Source organism: Phalaenopsis equestris, unplaced genomic scaffold (assembly GCF_001263595.1).
Source record: "Phalaenopsis equestris unplaced genomic scaffold, ASM126359v1 Scaffold220379, whole genome shotgun sequence".
Taxonomy (NCBI): domain Eukaryota; kingdom Viridiplantae; phylum Streptophyta; class Magnoliopsida; order Asparagales; family Orchidaceae; genus Phalaenopsis; species Phalaenopsis equestris.
Genome location: NW_018238668.1, coordinates 102202 through 119891, shown reverse-complemented (window position 1 = coordinate 119891; position 17690 = coordinate 102202). Strand labels below are relative to the sequence as shown.

The 17690-nt window shown below is 33.2% G+C and overlaps 1 protein-coding gene across 4 annotated transcripts in view; it reads right to left on the bottom strand.

Moving 5' to 3' along the window:
• Positions 1 to 14318, bottom strand: part of LOC110037499 (protein STRUBBELIG-RECEPTOR FAMILY 3) — a 37265-nt gene extending 22947 nt beyond the window's left edge. The window contains exons 1-10 of one of the 4 annotated variants that reach the window (XM_020742158.1): positions 13832 to 13849; positions 13699 to 13732; positions 13295 to 13438; positions 6808 to 6937; positions 6632 to 6703; positions 6390 to 6455; positions 5926 to 5997; positions 5771 to 5842; positions 5619 to 5690; positions 5473 to 5538 (exon numbers count right to left, since the gene is read on the bottom strand). In XM_020742158.1, coding sequence (XP_020597817.1) covers positions 5473 to 5538; positions 5619 to 5690; positions 5771 to 5842; positions 5926 to 5997; positions 6390 to 6455; positions 6632 to 6703; positions 6808 to 6937; positions 13295 to 13406 — 662 coding nt within the window. In that variant the 5' untranslated portion in view covers positions 13407 to 13438; positions 13699 to 13732; positions 13832 to 13849. Of the gene's footprint in view, positions 1 to 5472; positions 5539 to 5618; positions 5691 to 5770; positions 5843 to 5925; positions 5998 to 6389; positions 6456 to 6631; positions 6704 to 6807; positions 6938 to 13294; positions 13439 to 13698; positions 13911 to 14066 lie in introns of those variants that run through there. The other 3 variants (XM_020742156.1, XM_020742157.1, XM_020742159.1) reach the window with 3 other exon arrangements.
• Between the last annotated feature and the right edge of the window lie 3372 nt (positions 14319 to 17690).

Below are 17690 nucleotides of genomic sequence, written 5' to 3'. Positions count from 1 at the left end.
ATTACAGTTGGAGATAAAACAAGGAACCAATTCTACTAGGAAAGACGGTGTAACCATGTTTGCTAGAAGCTACTTTAAACTAGAACTAATATGAGAGTTGGAGATAGAAACTTCATTCCAATTAATAGTTGTAAGAAACATTGATGGCTTAAAAGTACGCTTATACTGTATTGCTCAATAATAAACGTTGATGTGATACGCTTATCAGCTAATAAATCAATAATATATGGATATGTTTCTTAGTGGAGAAATGACAGTCAACTATGGTGTTTCATAAGGTGTTATGTGAGTACTGATCAATGACAAAAAAAAACTAATACATAATTGCTTTATTATGTTATCGTGATTTTCTATGAGAATTCATCATATTTTTATACTTTTTATTTTACAAATCAATTTGTGCTTCAACATCACAATATAACTTATGTACATGCTCAAAAAAAATGTAGCATTATGTACTTGCATTCACAAGTAAGTGTAAGACATCTATAGGCTTCCTATGTTATGAACCACACATCACTTTAAAGAATGATACTTCGTTGGTGGAGCTGGCAAAGTTAATAAAAACAAATTTCTAAACCAATTATTGATAAGACAAAATAGCTATTTTTCCAAATTCCTATTCTCAACTTTTGTTAGTCCATCTATTTATGAATAAAAGTAGAGGAAACTATTTGTCGAGTCCCAAAGAATTCTCAAACCTTACATCCCACAACATATGAAGAGGAGAGACCATGCAAACGAACAATTTCTTTAAGGAACAGTTATGCCACATGAGAGTTATAAAAAATCTTATAATGGGGAATAAATTGTTTTATTTCAGAAAATATATTCACTACCACTAATACAAATTCATATCAGATGTGCTCTATTAAGTAATCCTAACATGTAATCCATGTTGACGATTTTCAATGGCAAAATATGCATAAGTAGAGCAGTGTAGTCGCTAGAGTTTGCTCAACTTTCCCATTTAACACTAGCCAACTTTTACAGTAATATCCTTAATAAGGGCCAATACAAACTTTTTTCAAACATGCAGATGGTAATATCACATCTTTCATGACTAGTTAATTATCTAGCATAAAATGTTAGAAACGGTGGAGCCCGGTCCACTATGCTTGGGCGCTATGCTTGGGCGATTACTATGCTTGGGCGATTACTTTGTTTTGGAGAGTCACACCTCTTCAAAAATAACCACTCCTGTCTTCCTCTTTTGTGAAGTGAAGCATCTCTTCGCTCCCTTCTGTTCATGATAAAAGCTTTGGATGGCTCTCCTTGGCTTTAGGAAGTTCGGTTTGAGCTCTTCTTCGGTTTTCTCAGGATAGAGGAAAATTTACTCGGAGGAAGAGAAGTGCAAGAGGTAGTTCCTTGCGGTAAAAGGAAGAAGAAGAAAAAAGAAAAAGATTACGAACTAGCAAGACTCTCCAAGGTTTCTTCTCTCCGGTTCGAAGTTCTCTTTCTGATTGAATTGTGGCAGAAAAGAAATAAGTTTCGGTGTATCTCGGTGTAGAGCTTCTTCGGTATATATCGGTGTAGAGAGAGAAAAACAGAGAGAGGAGAAGAGAGAGCAACGAAGTGAGAGATTCTTCTTGAAGTCGAGGTAGTCGAGGTAATTGACTGGTGTAAATTCCTCAAGTAGTAAAATCTTCTGCAACTCCGTGGACGTAGGCAATTTGTCGAACCACGTAAATTTGTGTTTCACTGTGTTGTTCTTTTCTGGTGTGATTTTTCTTGTTCTATTTTTTCACTTCGTCGATCGTTCTCCTGTTTGATTTATATATATATATCACATCAACCGGTATATCTAGATCTCGCAGCAACAACATATAACACCTACACAAGAGAATCTCATTAATAGTAGAGATGCATGGTTTTGAACCTACCAAAAGAAATCTCTCAAACCATGTGTAATTTGAAATGAATAATATCCGATTTTTTAAGCTCCAAATAGAACAAATGAACGTTAAGGCATGGTAGATGCTCATATTTTATTTGTAAGTTCACAATCGTAAGGCTAAACATGATAAAAGCTCTACTCAGTGTATCAACTCTGCTCTCATCTCTAGAGCATATTTTAAGAGCAGATAATTACTCTTGCATAAATGTAACAGTTTATTTGAAATCAAGAAGCTTTAACCACGGCATTCTATCATCCTAGCTTTAATAAAATCCAATGCCCAGTACAACCTTTTCTGGTTAAGCTTCCAATACTTTAGAGGAAACTACATATCCAAGAAATATAACTTGAAGTTGATGAAAGATTGTCCATTAGTCAATATATAACTTTTTGATTTAAGTGCATCCAAAACAAGGTGCACTTGATCGAGGTGTGTTTCCTTCAATATAATGTAAATGAAGATGCCATCAAACTAAATGACTAAAACTTACAAATAAATGGCAATAAATCTTAATTCATAATTATCATAAAAGTATTAAATATGTTAAGAGTCCAAATAGCACCATCCATTCAGTCAAAAAATCACTTGTTTTGAAATTTATTTTCCACTCTTCCTCAGGGTTAATACAGATTTGGCGGTACCTTCTTAAAATCAATCTGAAAGAAGAAAAAAGATCCTTAAATTAAATCTAACATATCTAAATAGAGACTTTGAGAAGTTACAATTAACTATTATTTAGTTAAGGCTCTTATTAACGCATATTCTCCATCAGCTATCTTTCTTGAAATATGTAGATGATATATACCACATGAATTCAAATTTTCATGCATAAATCTTTTTGATAGTTCAACAACCGATCATTCAAGCTCAAAGCTCTAGAACAACATCAATTGAATATTTAATATCACACAATAGGAGTAACTGATCATCAAGAAGTTCCTCTAGGGTTCTAACGGTTTAACATCTTAATCAAGGCATGAACGACTTATATGCCTTAGCAGTAGCTGGTTTGGTGACTAAAAGCATGATTATCCTAAACTCCTAATCTTCTTTTTACAATTTCCTAATGAACCAATATTTGTTATGTCTTACAATTTATGATAAGTTTCAACTTTCCAATTAAGGTTTTTGAACCATCTTAACAAGCTTTAGAAGGAACATTTTAATTACTGTTCCCTAAAAGTTGATAACGAAGTGTTTTCATAGATTACGGAGTTTAAGTCATATAACCAAAGAATATTAAAGAAGAAATATGCTACAACCATTGGTACATATCACACCATATATAATTTTTATAGTTTCCAATTGGATGGATTTAATTCACCTAGGTGATATTGAAAATGTGATTCCAAAATAAGTATGACCCTACACAACGTAGCTTTTAAGATGAAAATCATAGTACTACCATTATCAATTACAAGCTTGACACAAAAATGGCATTATATGAACATAATTAACCAAACTCAACCTATTCAATAAATGGGTCAAAAAACTCGACCGAAACAAGACCCGACTACACTTGAACCTAACCCAACATGAGACGAAAAATAGTCAAGTAGTAATGGGTTAGTGTTAATCTAACTTCAAATGGACACAATCACATAATTTGGAAACAACTCAATAAGAAAATAAAAATTACAAAATAATATAATTTTTCATAAAAAATAATCAAATAATTAAAAAATTATGTTTAGGTTGGCCAAACTTAATTTTTTTTTCGAGTCATTTAAACTTAACCTAATCCCAACCTAAATATTACATGGATTGACCTGAACTCCAATTTTTCATGTCAAGTTCGAGCTGGATTTGTGTCAAATCAACTATTAACACTTCTAATTGTCATTTTCCTTGGTGAAAGGATTATTGTCTCCCATGTGTTCAATACCAGTATCATCTAAGGATGAAAACTCAGGTTCTTGTTTATTCAGAAACACATTTTGTGACGTATGACCATTTTAGTGACATTTGAAGCAAGTGTAATATTAGATTTGTAAGTAGAGGGGGAGGTTTCCTTTCATAGAACCTACAACAATTTAGTCATGTATGAGTTTTAGCGTTGAAAAATGGTCAATTTGAATGATTGTAATTAAATTTCAAGCCAACCTTTGTCGTGCTCATTTGAGAGTTAATAGTCCCAATAGTAGGTTGACATTTAAAATTTCTCAATTTTCAATGCCCTAATTTATGCATCATCTAAAAATGTTGAGCATACGATTGCGTTTCTCTTTATAGCTTTAAAGTATTATTTGATCAAGCTATGACTAGTCAAGGATCATCATATTTTTCAAATATTCAATTATAGTTAAGAGTATCTTTTATGTGGTTCGTCGATTACTTGACTAGCTTTTCTTATAATAACTTTGGATGTATTTTTTGTTAGATTCTATGTTTCATTTCGTCATAGGTGGTAATAGTTAAAGCATCTAGGAAACCTAATTCCATGTTAATTCCTCACCAAAACCTTTTTGCAAATCATACTACTTTAACTCTCTTGAATCAAACAATTTGGAGACTTCCCGTCAATGTCTGGAGAAGTCAATCATCTCAACCAATTTAACTATCTTGAATCGAAAGCATTGGAGAATTCCCAAGCAATGTCAGGACAAGTCCAACTCAAATAACCAATTTAAAAAAGTATTCGGAATACTCTTTCTGCTGGAAGTAGGAACTTCAACCTTAACCACTTTTATTGCATGAAACTATCATTCCTTTGTTGAGTAGGTTAGTTCATAATAATTTCACAATAATTTTATAGGGGTGGACAACCTGCAAGATCCTTCTTTTAAATCTTTTACCTCATAAAAAGTACCATCAAACATTCAAAATTCCTATGGATGGTCCTCTTTGATATTGTCACTATCATAAAGTCGATTATTTCTATCAACGACTTAGTTGCAAGTAGAGAGCTAGTTAGCGTGAGCCAGTTAGCGCGAGCCAGTTTGCTGCTACCAATGAGGTTAGAAAGTAGCACAAGTCGGCAAAAAATGTTTAGCTTTGCAGATGGTAGAAAAATAAGTTTCGCACCAAGCAAATGTGAAAGGAGTGATTGTGCTCAGACAGTTGCCCGTAAGGGGTTTGCATAAACAGAGAAAATAATCTTGGAAAACCAGTTAGAGGCTTGGCCAAGCTTGTGTCCGTGGAGTTGAGCAATGTAGGAGATAAGCAGATGATTTAAGCATGGACATAAAAGAGAGGCTAAAGTTGGTGGAGGATGAAGCGCACGATGGATTACGTCGTCCGGAGTTGTTGGGCAGCATGAATGAAGGGGAAGAAATGGATGAGCATGAAATTTGGTACATGGCTACAGGCAAGCATGAGAAAGAAAACTGTGAATGATGATTGTCGATGGGCTGCCTCTAATACCAAATAATTAAGGAGATAGATACAGAGTTGGATGATCAATCGGTTGTTGCTAAAAAATCTTAGATATTGATGGCTTGGCAATTGGTACATTTGAACACTTGTTTTAACCTCCACCTAAACAGAATGCATAAGATACTTAAATTAATTTCATCACCAAAACATTTTAATAGAGAAGTTAAATTACAGAATGAAAAAATGTGCAAGAAAGTACAAATTTTTAAGGGGAAGATCTTGCAGAACATCAAGAGTCCCAGATAGCTTGTTGTCCTGTACATGCCTGCAAAATTGTGCACCTCATAAAACTAGAAGATAAAAGCTAGAAAGAGGGAGATATTTGTGTTGAAGTGGCAAACTGACAGTGTGGTCAATGATGACAAACTTCTCATTGAAGGAGGAAGTTGACCACTTATGTTATTAGCAGAGAGATCCCTGTGATGTTAAAATCATTACAATATTGGACGCAAATAAAATTAAAAGGATGACTTGAACAGAAACAATAAGAATCTTACAGATTTATCAAACCAATGAGAGACTGGAATGCATCGGGCAATTCTCCACTTAAATTATTGGCATTAACTGACCTATAATAAAGTTAACAAAGGAGGCAAAAAATAAGAAAAATGCGAAAAAAAAATTTTGTAGAGAAAGAAAAGCATTGGCTTACATGTCAGAAAGAAGTGTTAGTTTTGACAAGGAAGCTGGGATGTTCCCTGTAAATTGGTTGGCTGAAAGAAAACTGCCAAATAATATAAAAAAAATTATCAACTTGTAAATAAAAGTTACATAAATCAATTAACTAAGGGCCCGTTTGGGGTTGCTTATTTGGTGCGGTGGCGTTTTGAAAACACACCTGACCTGTTTGGATAAATTGCGTTTTGGCAACTTATGCGTTTTCAAAACGCTGAAAACAATAGTTTCATACCGTACCTATCTAGGTGTGGTGACAGCTTTCTGGCAACGGTCTGACTTTTTCAAAAAAAATAAAAATTTGTAATAGTCACCGCACCTAGCTTATCAGTAGATTATTTTTAATCAGTTTATCAGCAAATTATTCAATAAGCCGAAGCTGCCCCAAACAGACCCTAAATGTATATCGAAAAACAAATAATTCAACTTTTCAACACATACAATCCTTTCAAGGTAAGTGGTAGATTTTCTGGTATGGTTCCACCAATAAAATTATTACTGAAATCTCTGTTGTAAGGAAGGAAATATAAGATTAATCAAAGGGCAAAATAACGAAACAAAGTGTTCAACTTTTAATTTTAAAAAATATAATAATTTGCATCACCGGAGCTATGAATGAAACAATCATATCAAAATAAAAATCATGGGCATTAAAGAAGAGAGTATAACGCACCCGGACTTACATTGTCACTATTGAAGAAAAATTTTCCAAATGACTGCCTAATTGACCACGCAAATTTGCACCATTTATTGTTCTACAGAAGAAAAAATAATTACATTATAGAAAATTATTGAAGGACGAATATATGCAAATAAGGAAAGTGTAAGAAACAATGTGTTAGAACAATAAATACCGTACACTGATGAGATATTTGGACCAACACATTGGATACCCTGCCAACCTTCTATACAAGGATCACCTCCATTTGGAATCCATCCAGGAAGAGGAGGTGATCCCAATGCAGCATATAAGCTATTTATAGCAAAAACTGAAGAGAAAAAGGTATTAGAAAATATAATCACAAAAAAAGAATATATTGTGGTATCCTGCAAGTTGAAGTTAAAAATGCTTACTGTTGAGATATTTAATCCAAAGAGCTTTGCAAATTAACTAAAACAACCACCATTTTCAGAACAAGAAAAAGTTCAAAATAGTCAGAGAATTCTAAGGTTTGTGTTGGCATTTATCAACAAATTCTAGGGTTTTTAAAGCATAAATCTTGTGTAGAACTCAAAGGGAGTATGAGAGAAGGCCTAGGCAAACGGAAGAAGTGGAAAGCAAAGTTGAGCGAGGGACTACAACATTTAGTTTTCTCTACATTTTGCTTGTTTTTGTTCATCGTGATGAAATTAATATATCTTTTTTTCTCATTATGAATTAGATCTCCTTTCTAGAAATTGGATGTAATCAAATGTTCACTTGGTTTTTGTTTTCAATAAATCTCTTAAAATTTATGCTTTATTTGGTTATCGAAAATTTTATTCCGTGCTTCATTATCTATTATTTAATTTTCCATTAATTGATAGTTTAAGAGATCCATTTGAAATTGGAACGTGAAGAACAGACTCATAAAATACCATGGCAAATCATAGAAAATATAACTTTTTTAAACTCATATGGTGCTTTTGTGAAACCTAAAACTATAAAAAAAAAATTCTTCCATAAAATATAGCATTGAGAGGTAAGACAATTGTATGATTGGACATAATGTCCCTAGACTTTTGGGGGGAAAGATAAGTGACATCTAAATTGGAATTCGGTTGAATTTTTATGAACCCTCCATCATATTACATATAACCAAATAAATACATCTAAATGAAATCCAATCCATATTCTTAGTCTAATTGCTTTCTACCATAAGAATCTCCGCCACTTACGTAGTTCATTTTTGTTATTTTATTTTATTTAGGTTTTATTTTAGTTCATAATTTTATAATTATCCTATATTCGCTCATTTCGATAATAACAAATCAAATTTCAAAACATCGTATTTTAGTCCATATGAGATGAAACTCTTACTCATCATGTTATTACTTGTGCGGACATGCACTCAATCTAGCAACATGCATCCTTTGAGTAGACCGTGATTGAATGACATAAATAGTTACCTATTTGTGCTAAACAAAGATTTTACACTTAAATATGGCTTTCACTCTAAAGAGACACAACTTTGCATTCTTGATTCATCATTGAGAGATTTATTGTTCCAGAATCACATGTTGATATTGCGGGATAAATTAATCACAACAATACAATGCCTATGACGAAAGACTGACATTATTAAAAAAGTTTGAGGAAAATGCACGTGAATTATTTCACAATGTATAACTCACCATACAATATAAGGAAATAGAAACAGAACAAGGTAATATATATTGAATGTCTCATGTAAAGCCAACCTCTAACAAAGATTGAAGAATTCCTGTGTTGCTTATTAGAACCCTATGAAAAAAAATGAGAACACAATTAAAGTTTTTAGAACCCTATGAAAAAAAATGAGAGCACAATTAAAGTTTTTAATAGCTTATAACCATAAACTGTTGAACGAACCAAGCTAGTAAATATTAATTTTGGTGCTTTATTGTAAGTATGATTAAAGAGCATGCTTTTGGTTGAAATTTGATTTACCTATGACTGAGCTTACATTAAATTCATTTCTTAGCAGATGTAAGTATAAGTTCAATTGAAATAGTTTCATTTTCAACTTAAAGAACTTATAAATCTATAAATCTAATTAACTTTCAAAAAGCATTTAAGCTTAGCAACAACAACAACAAACCTTTATCCAACTACGTGAGGTCGGCTACATGAATCCTTTTTCTCCATCGTGTCATATTTTCATTTAACTCTAATAAATTAAGATTATTTTTTATACAATATGCCCAAGTCTTTCTAGGTTTACCTCTGCCTTTCTTAACATAAGTAGAATATAAAACATCTACTCTCCTAATCGAATCATCAGTTGGTCAACGTTTAATGTGACCAAATCATCTAAGACAACTATCTCTAATTTCGCCCGCCACTGGAGCTACACCAACCCTATCACGGATCACGGATATATTCATTTCGATTCATTTCGAATTTTGTCTCTAAGCGTAAAGCCACTCATCCACCTAATCATTCTCATCTCGGAAACACTTGACTCAGTTTTATGCTTCTCTTTTAAAGGCCAATATTCAGCGGCATAGAGCATTGCAGGTCTCGTCACCATCTTATAAAATTTTCTTTTCAATCTAAGCGGTACATTTCTATCACACAATAGGCTTGAAGCATTCCTCCACTTCAACCAACCAACTAGAATTCCACTAATAGCATCCCCATCTATATCACCATCACTTTGAACAATAAACTTGAGATATCTAAAGTGTTCACATCTTTTAATAATTTGATCACTCATAGTTTTAATTATGCACTAGAGCTACTACTACTAAAATTACATTCCATGTATTCAATTTTAGTTCTACTCAAACGAAGGCCTTTAAACTAAACTACTCAAACGAAGGCCTTTAAACTCCAATGTAAACCTCCATAATTCAAATTTTTCCTGAGCTTTCTCTCTAGTCTTATCCACGAGAAGGATATCATTAGCGAAAAACATACACCAGGGTTGTCCAGTAAGAGCATCCATAATAAGAGCATCCATAATTAAAGCAAAAAGGATATGGGCTTAAAGTCGATCCCTGATGTAATCCAATGGAAATAGGAAAATATTTGGCCAATCCTCCTGCTCGAACACAAGTAACAACTCTAGTATACATATCTTTCATGAATTGAATATAATTCATATCAACACTTTTCTTCTCAAGAACTCTCCAAAGGACCTCTTGGAACCTAATGGGCTTTTTCTAAATCAATAAAAACCATATGTAAGTCCTCCTTATTCTATCTGAACTTCTCCTTCAAACCTCTCAATAAATCTATAGCTTTCATAGTAGAACTGCTCGACATAAATACAAATTGATCATGAGAAATCTTTGTAATACGTCTTAAACATTTGTTCAATTAACGTCTCTCATAATTTTAATTTATGACACATCAACTTAATTCCTCTAGAATTTGCACATTCTTGTGCATTCTTTCTTGTGCATTCTCTTTATTCTAATTTATGACACATCAACTTAATTCCTCTAGAATTTGCACATTCTTGTGCATTCTCTTTATTCTTAAAAATGGGGATAAAAAAACTCTTCCTCCAGTCCTTGGGCATTTATATAGTTTTTAAAATAATATTAAAGAGTTTAGTAAACCAAGAAACACCCAAATCTCCTATATATTTTCACACTTCGATTGAGAAATCATAAAGTCCTACAGACTTTCTACCCTTGGTTTCCTTTAAAGCCCCCTCAATTTCTTTTTTATTAATGCGATAATAAAAATGAAATATTTTATTATTATTAACGATATTGAGATCACTAAAGTCAATCATATTTTTAGAAAATTCATTAAAAATTTTATCAAAATAACTCACTCACCTATGTTAAATATATTTTTCTAAGAAAAACATTTTTTGATTTTCATCTTTAATACACTTTACTTGAGTTAAACATTTACTTTTCTTTTCACTTTTTTTTAGCTAGTTTATACATATATTTTTTACCTTCTCTAGTATCTAATCTACTATAAACTTCACCAAAAATAGAAATTTTAGTGTCAGATTGTTCACTTAAACTTCCTACGGGTCATTTTATATTTTTCTCAATTCTCTAAGCTTTTGCATTTAAACCAATATTTATAACATAACATCCTATATTTTATCTTTTTTTGCAAAGTATTATTTCACCACCAATTATTTTTATTTATATGAATATTTTTCTTTTGATTCTTCAAGTATAACTTTTGTCACTTGCTTAATTGTATTTGTCACTTTATTCCATATAGAATTTGCTTCTTCATGAACATCCCAAATCTTGGAATCTTGAAATTTGCTCACAAAAATATTTTTATTTGTCTTTTAGGAGTCCCCATTTAATTCTACGACAATGATTTCTAATATTCTCTATTTTACAACTCTTCATCTTAAAATCTAAAAATAATAATTGATGTTGAGTACTTAAATCTTCACTTGGAATGACCTTACAATCTTTAAATTCTCGACGATATCTTTTTCCCATTAAAAAAATCAATTTGTGATTTATTAGATCCATTCTTATAAGTAATAATATGTTCATTTCTTTTCTTGAATAAATTATTAGTGATAATAAAATCATATGCTAAAGCAAAATCTAATATGTTATAGCTTCTTCATTAATCACTCTAAAATAACAGTCACCATGTCTTTCTAAAATCTTCTACCACTCTACCGACATGTCTATTTAAATATACTCCAATAAAAATGTTGTCTTCAAGAGGTATCATTTGTATAAAGTATTTTAGGTCATTCCAGAATTCATCTTTAGACCTTATATCTAAACCTATTTGAGAAACATAAACACTAATAATATTAAAAATCTTAGTATTAGAAATAATCTTAAGGGCTATAATTCTATCTTCAATTATATTAATTTTTACAACATTATCTTTCAAACTCTTATCTATAATTACACCTATATCATTTCTAGTGTGACTCTTAACTGAATACTAAAGTTTAAGAACCTAAACTATCAATCTCCTTAGTCTTTTCTCCAACACATTTAGTTTCTTGAATACATAAGATATTTTTTCTTCTTATAAATCATAATATCAACTAATTACATTAATTTACCTGTGAAAATATCTATATTCCAAGATCCTATCCTATATTAGTTTCATGAACTAATTTATTTACCCGCATTCGTCCATAAAATAGGAACCCTTAGTTATTTGACACTATACTAGGGCGATGATGTAACGACCCTTATACACATTTCACTGTAGTCAAACCATACAACGCGTTGCTTTTAGGGGATGCCCTAGGATTTACACAATGATAAAAAAGATTCATGATTTGATTTTTTGACAAATTTTGCGTTGGCTATCGACTACCCTAGCATCTAAGCTTAGCGAGTTTGCAAAATCATTTACACAAACTATTCATAATATACATGAAGATAGTTATAATAATTTGATTGCTAATTATCTGTTAATTGTTGATGTGAAGAAGATTTGTGAAATTTAAACTAAAAGACAAGATAATGGTATGTCTAAATATTGAATGATTTCATACAAAGGCTTTAAGAATTAGGTGCTATAAAGATGAAATCTTATAAAATCATACAACAAATTATGACAAACACTTGAAAGCATGGGAAGTTCTAGTATTAGTTGGTTTTCGACCTAGTAGGAAAATCCTGCTACATGTCTCCACGAGATTGAATCCCATCCCAATTCTCGTCCCGTGTACGTGGGAGAGTCACGGGTGATCATGGGTTCCACTCCACGTCATCCACCTTAAGATTCAATTAGTGGACATTAACAAGAGCAAGAATAATATGCACTGTTGTTCACTCTTTCTTTGATGTCCTTTACACTTGAGAATGTTCCATGCATGTATGAATGAATTAAGTAAAGTTAATTTGGATATGATTTCTTGTTGTGCATTCAATCTCAATGCCATGTTATAAGTGAGCCAAGCTAGACAATGAGCCGACAATAATCATTTGAAATTTCAGTAAGCCTTGTCATTTCAACTAATAACCAAGCCCAACATAGAATCAACTCATATAGAGCTGACTATAGTCATTTGCAATTTGGATAAGCCTTGTCATTTCAATTAATAACCAAGCCTAGCATAGAATCAACACATAGATATCACCACGTTGTTGAGTTCCCTCCTATATCTAGTATGGCCTGCCCAAAAATCAAATATAGGTAACTGTAACAATGACATCAAGAATTATATGAATGACATAAATAAATATGAATGAAACCAAGGATCTATGTGAAGAATAAAAATTGGTGCAAGTGAAGTGTGTGAAACCTCTATACAGTATAGGCGACCTTGGGGAAAATGTGAATTCACAAAAACAGCCCTTATGCATACGGAGTTGTCATACAGTCTACCAAAGAGACCTATGCAAAGACCTAAAGGGGAACCTAAGTGAAATAATGTAATAGAAAAATCATACTGGTAACACCATTAAATTCATTATTTTCCGATACACTTCCACCCTACTAGTAAGTAACTTCATCCCTCAAAACATTGCAGACCAAAGATATTGTCTTTTTCCATATGACTATATAGGAACATTTAACATTTGAGGTTCAAAAACCACAATAGAATATATGCACGAGCTAAAAGTAGGAGTCAATCAACATGAGAAGCATTCAATTAGTTTAGTTGAAATAAAATTGTGCATTGAAAACATAATCACCTTAAAAAAATTGCATAAAGCATTAAACAGTACAGATAGCAGACAATATGACATACCGTCTTGGTCGGTTGTAAAACTGTGGGAAAGAGGCAGAGCCACAATCACCATCAAAACTATAACAGAAGCACGAGAGATCCTTAAAAGCATGATTCTCAGCTCCCTTATCATAATGCTCAGAAAAAGACCAAAGGCACGTTGTTCTGAGAGAACAAAACACAGTTATTTATGCTTGATGAAAAAAATAAAGCATCAATTACAGAGAGAATAAATAAAAATCAGAAACAAAGCATAATTTATGCACTGAATATTTCAACAAAGCGGAATTCAGCTCTCAAAATCCCACAATAAATACAAAAAAATAAAATTTCAACCTAAAAATTTTTAACAAGAAATTGGGTCATTCCGAAGTTTATTACTTGTGAACTAATATAATCAAACTAAAAAAGAGAATAGAACTCACCTCAGTAAGTCGGCTTCGCAAAATGATGAAAATTCTGCTAAAAGCAACAAAAAAATAAAGCATAATATTTTACTTTCTCGAAGAAGGAAAAGGAACTAAAGAAATCCAAGAAAATTTTCAATTCGGCAAGCACATTTCCTTCCCGAAGCCCGAAGATCCAAGAACAAAAATCAGTAGCAAGCTCAAATGCCACAAAACCCTTTTTGGGAAAACAGCGAGATGCAGCGACGAACTAAAAGCAGTAGTCTTCCAAAAAGAAACAAAAATAATAATAATAAAGCGAACATGTTTTTCAATTGGAAAGTGATGGGCAGATCATGCCAGAAGCCTAACGGATATCTCCGACCAATGCAGTGAAGAAGCCTCACCTTGGAGACTGGGAAGGCTTGACTTAGCTGCTAAGATTCCACCGGCGCAGTAGATCTCTCAGGGCAGAGAAAGAGAGACGAAAAGGAGGACGGGGACAAAGCAAAAGAGTAATATGTAGATGAGTAGAACTCTTTTTCCCCAAGTGGAATTTTGAAGCAAAGAGAGAAAGAGAGAAGAAAGAGCTGATCGCTGTAAAGCTCCCTGTCCTCTTTTTACCTCTTTTTTCCTGCGAAGTGACTTCATAAAACCAGCTAGCTTTTTCCGATTAGTGATGATGAGCCTGCTCCTCTCTCTCCTCTCTCGCTCTGATTTATTTTTTAATTTTATTTTTCAAATAGCAAAAACAGTGCTATTTACCATTATTATTTGTTCCTGAATTTTTTTTATGATTTAAATAACATTTCATAATAAAATTTATTAGTGTGAAATTAATAAAATAATGATATATATTTGACTAAATGATAAATTTTAATTTTAAACCTAAATTAAATGAATAAAAATAAATTTTCCTTCGCCCTCACCTACCCTTGACGAGGGATAAACTCCAAAAATTGAATGGTTATTTTGCATGTGTTTTTTTTTTTTTTTTGTGTTGGAAAGCTAAGAATGCTAAATTACTTTCACATGAATAATAACTCATAGAAAGAGATGCCAAACAATATATATATAATTTTAAGACAGAAAAAATACTTAATTTTTGTAGAATTGTTAATCTCTTTTCATAAAAAGGATTATTCTATTTATAAGTCATATGAAAGGTATGGTATATTACACAATTGTCCCCAAATAATGGGAATGTTACAATCATTTATGAATCATTATATCTTTATATATTTGCAAATAACGTAAACACACTTTAACCATGTAACTACTATCGGCACAGTTTTATGTTTGTAATTGTATTTGATGTTGTTTCACGTTCGTAATGGTCTAGTCAGATCGCCTAGTATTCATTTGGTCGACCAAGAGTATCCGCCGACTGAATAATTTTTCAGTAGCATTCTGAAGAAGTTCATTTTGAGGTTTCATCATCCTCGGGAAGGAATGTTCCATCAGGCAGAGGATATTTATCGTAATCTGACAGATATCCTTTCTTTAGTCGATGAGCCTATGCAAAAGGAATTCTCATGGATGGCTATTAATATTGCTAATGCCAAACAATGGTCGATTAATCATCAACATATGTGCGTAGTGTTCCTTGGTTCGGTCAGAGGTTCGTTCGGTTAGCCTAAAATTTGATCGACTAGTGCAACAATGAATGTTTGTGTTTCTGCTGCTTTCTTTGTGCTACCCGTTGAATCTCCTCGAGATTCATGTGGCCACATTAATGATGTACATAATTAGTTCTATGATTCTCTTACTTATTTGATAGGGACAATTGTCATAAGAATGAGATAATTAAATAACATAATTACTTGTACCTACATTGTTAATAATTATACTTCATGGGATTTCGTGTTGCTTCTCACTATAAAAGGGTGTGATTAGTGTTTTTCCTCCTCGTTTCTCAAATTTTCTATCCTTCAGTTATTTTTATCTGAGAATCCTCATCGGGTCTTAAAGAAGAGAGAAAGCGAAGAAGATCGTTCGACTAAAAGAAGGTTGGGAGAAAGGAGGAAGCTGGCTAGGACTAAAAGATCAGTTGAAGTGACCAGGCCCGTAAGTCCTTAACGAATTAAACGTCAGGCGGTGAAGCAGCCTCAGGTTGAAGAGGTTGAAGAATCATCAGACTTGTTGCCTCTACTAAAGGTTAGAGGCTTCTTTCTTAACTCCTGAGCCACTCCGCACACTCCCTGCTCAACTGCCATTCTTGACGAAAGGGAAACTAGTGATGATTACTCAACCTTCATCATCATAATTCATCCTAATCCAACCCCTAACAAAAGAGATAGCCCAAAACAAAGCTTCACTTGTGGTTGGGGATCTAATCCAGGCCTCATCAAGGCAGGTTGTTCAAGGTGATGCTCTAGTGTGGAAAGTGTTCTCCTCTCACACTTGGTTGAAGGGGGTAGTTCATATGAAGTTACTATACTCTTTACAGGAAGTTTAAGTATGTCGAAGCTAGTCAACATGATTGGTAATCTAGATTACTCTCATTAAATCCTTTAATTTTATCATTTTAACATTGATTCTAATGTTGTATAGGGAATCGTGGAGATCATTAACTCTCAGCAGCACAAGGGTTGAGTGTCTTCCCAAGCCAAAGGAACATGTTGATCCTTCTGTTTTTGTCGCGGGCAGTGCCACGTCTATTCTACCTTAGTTTTTACTCCACCTCCTCCTCCATTCGACCAAGAAAAGACAAGAATGGCCCCATCGAGTCCCGCGAGTAGCTGGTCTAGCATACATACAAGAAAAATACACTCACTTGCCTAAGCTGCTGGTTTTTAAAGAGCGATTGCCATATCAGATTTGAGGGAGTAATTGAGGGTCCTCTATGCTTTTAAGGAAGATCTTCAAATTGAGGTGGTGAATCTCTGGGTGAACTGGCAAATTTTGAATAGCTAGCTCAATTCCTGGTGTTTAGGCGGAGGAAGAAAAAAAAAGAAAAGTATGAGTTTGGTGGGTGTGCATTGTACACGAGCCCATTAAGTCTAGGTTTAGTCCTACCTGATGCATTGGATGGCCCATCTGTAAAATATTTCTTTCTATACATAAAATTTTGCATAATTTTTTATATCATTGTACCCTCAATTTTTTGCACTGGTGTGACTCTTTGTCAGAGCCCAAGAGGCATTTCAACTTCCTCGCTAGGCCAATATATAGGGCTGAATAGGTATTAATCAATCTTTGTCAGAGCCCAATTTTTTGCACTGATGTGACTCTTTGTCAGAGCCCAAGAGGTATTTCAACTTCCTCGCTAGGCAATACTCTCTCCAGTTGTTTGATTTGGTCAGGTTGACCAAAAAATGAATCTTGACTAACTTTGATGTCTAATTGTTAGATGATACTTTTGTTTATAATGCAAGTGTTACTTGAGTGAGTGGGCATGGATGTCTGGGCTTCTGATTACCTGGATGATGAGTTGATCTTCTACCAAGATCAATTATGATGAAGCTTTTAGCTATCCTTGTGCATAGAGCTCTTTTCGATTTTCAACTATTATGGACTAATACCAGCTCAGGTGAAGCTAAACTCCATTTCTGTCGTAATGACTTATGTGCTATACCTAGACAGAATGGAGGTTTTCTAGACTTGGGAATTATTCTAACACATCTTTCTGTATCTAGACAGAAAGGTAAGTAGTTTTTGGAATCATTCAAATGTTCATCTAATAGACTTGAAAAACAAAATAAAGGAGCTTCAATTTCTACGGGGTGTGTAATGACTGGGCCATTCCAACCAAAGTGTCTAGTAGCCCTTACCAAAAAAGTAAGTGAGTCTCTCCTCTGTTGAAAGTTATGGAGCATGTCATCCTTGACAAACAACTATCAGTGTTCCAATAAACTATCAGTGTTCCAATAAACTAACAATATGATCATGAATTGGGTTTTAAATTCAAATCAAAATGACTCATGACTCTGGAGATGTGGGCAGCTTCTGACTATGCAAAGAGAAAAGACAGTTTGAGAAGGCTGATCGGTCCTCTAAGAAGGCATTGAGAAAGCAGAAGCGAATTACTG